This window comes from Zootoca vivipara, chromosome 1, assembly GCF_965207765.1.
Source record: "Zootoca vivipara chromosome 1, rZooViv2.hap1.1, whole genome shotgun sequence".
NCBI classification, from domain to species: Eukaryota; Metazoa; Chordata; class Lepidosauria; order Squamata; family Lacertidae; genus Zootoca; species Zootoca vivipara.
The window spans coordinates 115,258,653-115,267,265 of NC_142582.1; the positions used below are offsets into that span (position 1 = coordinate 115,258,653).

The 8,613-nt window shown below is 41.7% G+C and overlaps 1 protein-coding gene across 1 annotated transcript; it reads right to left on the bottom strand.

The window, feature by feature from the left end:
• Positions 1-3,836: 3,836 nt before the first annotated feature.
• Positions 3,837-8,144, bottom strand: LOC118079127 (plasma serine protease inhibitor-like). Its single transcript, XM_088669173.1, has 4 exons — positions 7,446-8,144; positions 6,628-6,898; positions 6,279-6,429; positions 3,837-4,212 (listed from the first exon to the last, which is right to left on the bottom strand). The coding sequence occupies exons 1-4, from the start codon at positions 8,095-8,097 to the stop codon at positions 4,009-4,011; spliced, it is 1,278 nt and encodes a 425-aa protein (XP_088525299.1). The 5' UTR covers positions 8,098-8,144; the 3' UTR covers positions 3,837-4,008.
• Positions 8,145-8,613: the final 469 nt, after the last annotated feature.

Sequence of the window (8,613 nt, forward strand, 5' to 3'; positions counted from 1 at the left end):
TTCCAGCTGCTGGCCAGGATGTTTTATTTCAGTACCACGGCCAGTACTTTGAATGTCATTACAGTCAAACCTTGGTTGTGAAATGTAATCCGTTCTGGAAGCCCGTTTAGCTTCTGAAATGTTCGACAACCAAAGTGCGGCTTCTGGTTGGTTGCAAGAGCGTCCTTCATTCAAGTGGAAACCACACCAGACATTTGGCTTCTGAAAAACGTTCAAAAACTAGAGCATTTACTCCTGGATTTTCGGTGTTTGGGAGCCGAAACATTCCAAAACAGAGCCATTTGGGAACCGAGGTTTGACTGTACATGTTTGCTGTGGCAACTGGGTCTCCCCTCTTTATCTAAAAGCCTTCATTTTTAACATATTCACATTTGCATAGGACAGCAGCCCCCAAACTAAGGTCCGGGGCCCAGATGTGGCCCAATCGCCTTCTAAATCCGGCCCACGGACAGTCCGGAAATCAACAATATTTTTACATGAGTAGAATGTGTCCTTTTATTTAAAATGCATTCTGGCTTATTTGTGGGGCGAAGGAATTCGTTCATATATTTTTTCAAAATATATTCCTGCCCCCTACAAGGTCTGAGAGACAGTGGATGAAAAGTATGGGCCCATCATCTGATGCCCTTAAGACAAAAGGGTATGGCCTGTTAAAGACCATAGGAGTGGGAGAGGGGCCAGGAGCAGCTCCAACCCCAGAGATCATAACGACAGCAGCTGCTGCCTCGGTGGAAACCATCAGCCTCCAACACATCACAGGTGAAAGGGAGACACCCCCCCCAATAATATTTCAATATAATAAACACTATTTTACAAAATAATAGTAATAATAGACTTCCATCACTCTCACAACACTTCCTTTCACATTTCATATTTTATCTGTACAGTGGTGCCTCGCTTAACGAATGCCCTGCTTAACGAAATTTCCGCTTAACGAAAGGTTTTTTCTAGCGGAGGTTGCCTCGCAAGACGAATTGATTTTGTGAAAAATTCGTCTAGCGAATCACGGTTTCCCATAGGAATGCATTGAAATTCAATTAATGCGTTCCTATGGGCAAAAAAATATTCAAAAAAAATTCAATGCATTCCTAAGGGATTCGCTAGACGAATTTTTCATTATAAGAAAAGACCCATGGAACGTATTAAATTCGTCTAGCGAGGCACCACTGTATTTCAGTATTATTTTTATCTTAATGTATAATAATAATAATAATAATAATAATAATAATAATAATAATAATAATAAATATTTTATTATTTATATCCCGCCCATCTGGCCGGGTTCCCCCAGCCACTCTGGGCGGCTTCCAACAAAATACTAAAATACAGAAATCCATCACACATTAAAAGCTTCCCTAAACAGGGCTGCCTTGAGATGCCTTCTAAAGGTCTGGTAATTGTTGTTCTCTTTGACCTCTGGTGGGAGGGCATTCCACAGGGTGGGTGCCACTACCGAGAAGGCCCTCTGCCTGGTTCCCTGTAACTTGACTTCTCGTAGCGAGGGAACCGCCCGAAGGCCCTTGGCGCTGGATCTCAGTGTCCGGGCTGAACGGTGGGCGTTTAGACGCTCTTTCAGGTATCCAGGACCCAGGCCGTTTAGGGCTTTAAAGGTCAATACCAACACTTTGAATTGTGCTCAGTAATGTGCTGGGAGCCAGTGTAGATCTCTCAGGACCGGTGTTACGTGGTCCTGGCGGCCGCTCCCAGTCACCAGTCTAGCTGCCGCATTCTGGATTAGTTGCAGTTTCCGGGTCACCTTCAAAGGTAGCCCTACTTAGAATGCTTTGCAGTAATCCAAGCGAGAGATGACCAGAGCATGCACCACTCTGGTGAGGCAGTCCGCAGACAGGTAGGGTCTCAGCCTGCGTACCGGATGAAGCTGATAGACAGCTGTCCTGGACACAGAATTAATCTGAGCCTCCATGGACAGCTGTGAGTCCAAGATGACTCCCAGGCTGCGCACCTGGTCCTTCAGTGGCACAGTTACCCCATTCAGGACCAGGGAGTCATCCACACCTGCCCACCTCCTGTCCCCCACAAACAGTACTTCTGTCTCGTCAGGATTCAACTTCAATCTGTTAACCACCATCCATCCTCCAACCGCCTCCAGACACTCACAAAGGATGTTCACCGCCTTCACTGGTTCTGATTTGAAAGAAGGGTAGAGCTGGGTATCATCCGCATACTGATGAACACCCAGCCCAAATCCACCCAGCATGGGGGAGAGGACAGAACCCTGAGGCACCCCACAAGTGAGAGCCCAGGGGTCTGAAAACTCATCCCCCCACCACTTTCTGGACACGACCCAGGAGGACGGAGCGGAACCACTGTATGACAGTGCCCCCAGCTCCCAACCCTTCTAGACGGTCCAGAAGGATGTTATGGTCGATCATGTCAAATGCCGCTGAGAGATCCAGCAGAACTGGGAAACAGCTCTTACCTTTGTCCCTAGCTCGCCGGAGATCATCAACCAGCGTGACCAAGGCAGATTCAGTCCCATGGTGAGGCCTGAATCCTGACTGGAAGGGATCCAAATGGTCCGCTTCTTCCATACGTGCCTGGAGTTGTTCAGCAACCACCCGCTCAATCACCTTGCCCATGAATGGTAAATTTGAGGTTGTATATGGATATATGTATGTATATATATGTATGTTTCCCCTTTTCCATTCGCAAGGTCATTCTAGACACAGCCAAATTTTTACATTAGAACCTTGTCTTTCTAAATAATCATTCAAGCACTTCCATTCCTTCTTGACTGTATTCATTGGCTTTAGTCTTATTATATCCGTCAATTTGGCCAGTTCCAAATATTCACATAATCTACATAACCATTCTTCTTTGGTCGGTACCTGGTTACCCTTCCAGTACTTAGCCACCAGGATTCTCGCCGCTGATGTTGCGTACAAAAAGAATTTAGTGTTTTCTCTAGGAATATCACTATTCAATATTCCCAAAAGATATGTTTCTGGTCTTTTGCTGTGTGAAGTTCTTAGTAACTTTATTATTTCTTCATGGATCATGTCCCAGAACATTCTGATCTCTGGACATGTCCACCACATATGGTAGAAGGTTCCAATCTGCTTTGTGCATTTCCAACACTAATTACTAAGCGATCTGTTCATTTTAGCCAATCTCTCCGGTGTTAAATACCACCTATGGTGCATTTTCAGGGAGTTTTCTCTTATTAAACAACATGCTGTAAAATTTATATTTTTGTCCAGTTTTCCCCACTCTTTATATTCAATTACATAACCTAAGTCCTCCTCCTATCTTATTATGGACTTTCCCTTTCCCGATTTTTCTATTTGAGCATCCTGTAACAGTTTGTACATTTTGGAGAGAGACTTTTGGTTGTTCTGTAAAACCTCCTTCTCTAAGGTGGATGAATACCAGAGGCTGGGAATCGCAGATGGACAGAGTAATGCTGCTCTTATGCCCTTTCGTCTGTTAAACTAAAAGTAATCTACTATCTGATTAGATTTATTTTGCAGTCAAGAGATTAAGCTGGAGAGTTAACTAAGTGATTGTTCGGTAATTCACAGTCTTCGGTAAAAGGAAGTACAGATTGGAAATAGAGACATGTTTGATAAGAGAACAAGAACCTATGTTTAAAGAAGATTGGGAATGTTTCTTGAATATATGGGGGCAATTGTGTACACTTGAAAACATTGGCAGCATTAAGATGAGATGTAAAATATGCAATGATTTATGCTATTCAAAATGAACCATGGAAAGAGAAGAAGGGAAGTCATTGATATTTTAAGGTTGTTTAAATAAATATTATACATTGTAAAACAGAAAATTTCATAAAAGTTTCATAAAAAATGAAATAGAGACACATTTTAAAATTATTTTTTATTGTACCTGCAGTTTGCTGTTGGTGTCATAGTCGTCCTTAAAAACAACTACTGCTTATGGCGCTTTCTTCTGTTGAACAAAGGGGGGACGTCCTCTTTCATCACTAAGATTCAGAAGCAATTGGAAACTTCTGAATGGTCCCCCTGATGTTCATTTTTGAACAGGATTCATTACTTTCCCCATGAAAAGCAGGGGTCCATCATTTGGTGCCAATATGGTTAGAAAGAATGGCCTGGTAAATTTGAGTACAACAGGATCACGAAGAGATAGGGATTTGAACCCAGTCGTTACAACAGTCACTGCAGCTGCCTCACTACCTTTTTCATGTATATCCAGGACAGCCTGATGGATAGCCTGCATAGGAAGGAAGGAAGGAAGGAAGGAAGATATATTCATTTTTTTTTAAACCATGACAGCCTCCAACATATCACAGATGTAAAGGGAAACACATTTATAACCCCCCTATCCTCATTCCAAGAATAATTTCTCAGTGCTTCCCCCACAATCACAAACACTCACAAAGAAAAAGCCACAACCACACAAGCTCACAAAAACACACAAACAAGGAAAAAAACCACGAACAAAAATGCACACAAACACATATCCATTGGGTCTAAGGTTTAAATGGCTTCCAGTCAGTCGCCAGTGTGTTGTGTTATGTTATGTACTTTCGTGTTGTAAGCCACCCCATGATCCTCAGACGAAGGGCAGTACTTTATTAAACTAATGAATGAATGAGCCCCTGTTGTATGTTTATTGCAATTTTTCTAAAATTGGATATTATGTTCATTTGTTTTGCTAAGCTTGCAACTGTGGCACACGACTAACTCCCTGCAGTCAATGTTGTTGTTGATGGATCATCTTTTTTTGTTTGCTGTTTCTAAATAATGGTTTTTAAGTAGGTCTGCATTTCAAAATATAAGATTCGAACTGCCCCAAGTCAAATATGCAGGCAGTATCCATTACAAGTAGATGCTCAGTGCAGAAGTCTCATACGTATTTATTTTTATTTATTTCATAAAAAAATTATACACCCCTTGATTATAAACCTTAAAGCAGTTGACAAATAGTATATATGTATATGGGTTTGTTTTCATTCATGTTTTCCTGATGTATTTTTCCTATGTATTTTGAGTATTTTGTGTTATATATTTTGTTTTGAGATCTTTGGATGAAAGGCAGTATACAAATTTAATTTAATAAATAAGAGCTACCGATCTTCTCTTCCCCATGAGTGGTGTGGGGGTGTTGTGTATGGCAACACAACACAGGCAAAATGATCTCATGTAGGTTTGTGGCATAGTGGACGACTCTGGGGATGCGGCATTCATCTGACTTTACCTGCCGAAGGAACCGGCATACAGCTTCCAGGTCATGTGGCCAGCATGACTAAGCCGCTTCTGGCGAACCAGAGCAGCCCACAGTGCCACCTGCGTCCCTTTCTCCTGTGCATATTTACAGGCAATTCTTGTGGCCTCAGAACAAAGGTTTGGAAGGAATTCTTCCATTTGAGAAGCACACAGTGGCCCTGTGGGTTTGGTGCTCACCTCACATGCATGCCAATCCTCAAGTGCACATACAATGACTCAATGAAAGACAGCATAAGGTGGACCAAGAGTTCCCTTCACCCAGTACTGCCTAGGTTATCTACCCCACTGTCTCTTGAGTTGTCTTTCCTGCCCAGACTAAGACAATTAAAAGAAATAAAATACCACTGCAGTCCAACCAATTACTCCCAATCATATGAAGTTCTGTAAAAGGCTAGTCCACAACCTCCCAAGGAAGTCCATTCCAGTATAATTTTTAATTATAATTTAAATGTATTTTTAATCTTTTGTGGGAAGCCACCTAGAGCGGGTTGCAAATAATAAATTATGATTATGATTATGATTTATTTCCAGATCTAGGGACGTGGTGGACGCTCCTTCCTTGGAGACTTTTAAAGAGAGATTGGATGGCCATCAGCCATTGATGGTTTAGCTGAGATTCCTGCATTGCAGGGGGTTGGATTAGTTGACCCTTGGGCCCCCTTCCAGCTCTACAATTCTATGACCCTCCTTGTTTTTATGAGTGCATGTAGTTTTCAAACTATTTTTAATGTTGTGTTTCAGTGCTGTAACACACCCTGGAACCTTACAGTAATGGGTGGGTAAAATAAATAAATGAATATATAAAAAATAAACAAATACATTATATTAATGTCAATGTGTCAGCTCTGAGTGGTACTAACACTGCATACAACCCTATGCAATTGGTTCCTATGGCAAAGAGGCAGAGAGTCCCCTGAGACAGCAAGAGAATGTGGAAAGGTCCAGGGGCTGATTCTCAATGCTTAGAAGTAAATTTGTCAGTAACTTAACGCTTTTAAAAGCCTGATCTCATACCATAAAATAACCAAGGCATGATATCTACACACGTACTTTGTTAATCTTCAGGCCGCTACTTCCAGTAATTCCAGATAGATCAGCATTGCTGCTAAACACATCAGTAATGCCCAGCCCAGAAAGCACATTGTTGAGATCATAGGATGCAGACATCGAGAATTTTGGAAGGAACAGACTAATTTTGTCCCTAAACGAGAATCAGAACATTAAATCATCAGCAATGAAGAGTTTTATAACACTCAGCAATTTACTGCGTTTGCAGGGTCAGATCTTCATACAATTAAAGAGAGGCATTTTAAAGTTTTAAAACAGATGCCATCATTCCATACTCTAATAAATACTAACTACTACAGAGGCATTTAGAAACAGCAGAGAAAAGCCTTACCCCTCTGTTAAAGATTTTCTCCATTTGGACAAAGTTTCCTCCCCCATAGCATCCTCCACTTTCTTCAGTTTGCCTTCATCAGGCAGAATGAACCAGGCAACAGCACCTCCTTTGTGGGGAAGTTCAACTACCCAGCAGGACAGAGCTTCATCGTGGAAATATCTGTAACGCTTAGTGTTTTCCATCATGTCAACTTTCACAGTTTTTCCTTCATCAATAAAAAAATCTTCTTTATGGGTTAATTGAGGGTCAAAGGGATATTTCCAGTCATCTAAGAAGAAAAAGGAGTGTCAACTGCCTGCTGGAAAATTCACCTTCAGCCATGTGTATGATAGCACTATGTTGAATCAGGAGAGTGCAGACAAAGGACAAAGATTGCCAAGGGTAGGTCAACATGCTATTCATGTTTCAGAAGATAGCAAGGGAGAGAGGAAATGGGGATAGTGGGGTCCCACAGGCCAAAACGTGGACTGAGTCAAGTGGAACAGCTTCCTGTGTGGTTTATAAGCATCCAGGGGCAGGGATCTTGATGTTGCTGGACTTCACCACCATCAGTATCAACCAGCATGTCCAATCGTCAGGGATGGTGGGAGATGCAGCCCAAGAACATCTGGAAGCCTTCAGGGAACTACTTCAGCCTCAAACCCGTCTTTTGCTAATTCTGCATTAAATGCTTCATCTTTTAGAACTTTCAACTAAATTGTTGGTTCCACTGCAGAAACACTTTTGTTTTGAAGGTATAAGTTATTACTGCCAGTTTTAGCTAATTGAACAATACAAAGCATTAAATATTTGTAACTTATCTTTCTTTAACATACCTTTGAAGTAGATATAGTTCACAAGAACCATGATGGCTGCTGGATCTAAGTCTTGAACTGCTTTCGTAATTTTCCCATGGGTTTTCTTGTTCACATAATCATTTATCTGCTTTTCAGCCACAGAGGGTTGTTCAAAGTTAAAGCTCTCTGCTTTGTACAAACTTTTGACACCCTTTGAAAACTTAGGAAGAATTTGGTGTGGCTTTTTTATCCACAAGGCGTTTCCTATGTCCATCTTAGCTCCAGGACTCTTCAGCATCTGAATGAGCTGTTTAAATTCTTTATGGATCTTACTTGTGTCAATTGAAGTTAATCCAAGTCCTTTGTAAATTTGATTTTGGGTGTTGGATTTAGCACCCATGCCAATCATTGAAAACGCCATGGAGATACTCAGAGGAGAGAAGAAGATATTTTGGCCACTCTGGAGTGAAGCTACTTGTCTGGAGAATTTAAATGCAAAGTCAGCAATGCTGGAAGCTAGCTTTTCTTGAAGTGGATCTTTATCTCCATGGCCATTGTGGACTTGAAGGACAATCAGTAACAAGGAGAACTGGATGGCGGGTTTCATTGCACTTTGAGATTTCCTACACACACACACACACACACACACACACACACACACACAAACAAACAAACAAACAAACAACAGCATATATTAGCACTCTTCTATGGAAACCTACTCAAAAGAATTGTTTTTTTATGTAGTAAAATTTATTGGGAATGTGTCATTCTCATTTGGTGACTGTGTCCTAGTTTTACACGACACTAGCTCTTTTCCATAGGCTTCCTACTCTAGGAATTTATCTCCTGAGTTGTATGTTCTGCCAGGATTTGGATCCCAGCAGACATGGGGAGCTTACTGTGCCCTTATTGGTCAGAATTACTTTGATCAAATGATTCAATAAATGGGTATTACTTACTGTCCCTTCACACATCTGCATAACTTGCTTTGACTGCCTGGGGCTTCCTCTCGCTAATCATCCTTGCCAGTGATGCTGCCCAACATCCTCAGCAGGATTGCCTTGCATTCTCCCTTCCACAGCACTATTGAAAGGTGTCTTAGTTTGGGGAGTGTCCTGAGCTGCTTCACCCACTCAGGCAGAGGGTATACAACCTCACCAGGGCCTGGTGCTCCTAGAACAGCAGCCTTTTAGAGTCAGCCATATCT

Bases quoted from the DNA above. Each gene is read 5' to 3' on its own strand.
- LOC118079127 (XM_088669173.1), bottom strand. From the start codon at position 8,097: ATGCTGTTGTTTGTTTGTTTGTTTGTTTGTGTGTGTGTGTGTGTGTGT. The intron at 6,430-6,627 runs GTAAGGCTTTTC...ATTCTCGTTTAG, and splicing joins AGAAAATCTTTAACAGAGGG to GGACAAAATTAGTCTGTTCC. The intron at 4,213-6,278 runs GTACGTGTGTAG...CTTCCTATGCAG, and splicing joins GCGGCCTGAAGATTAACAAA to GCTATCCATCAGGCTGTCCT.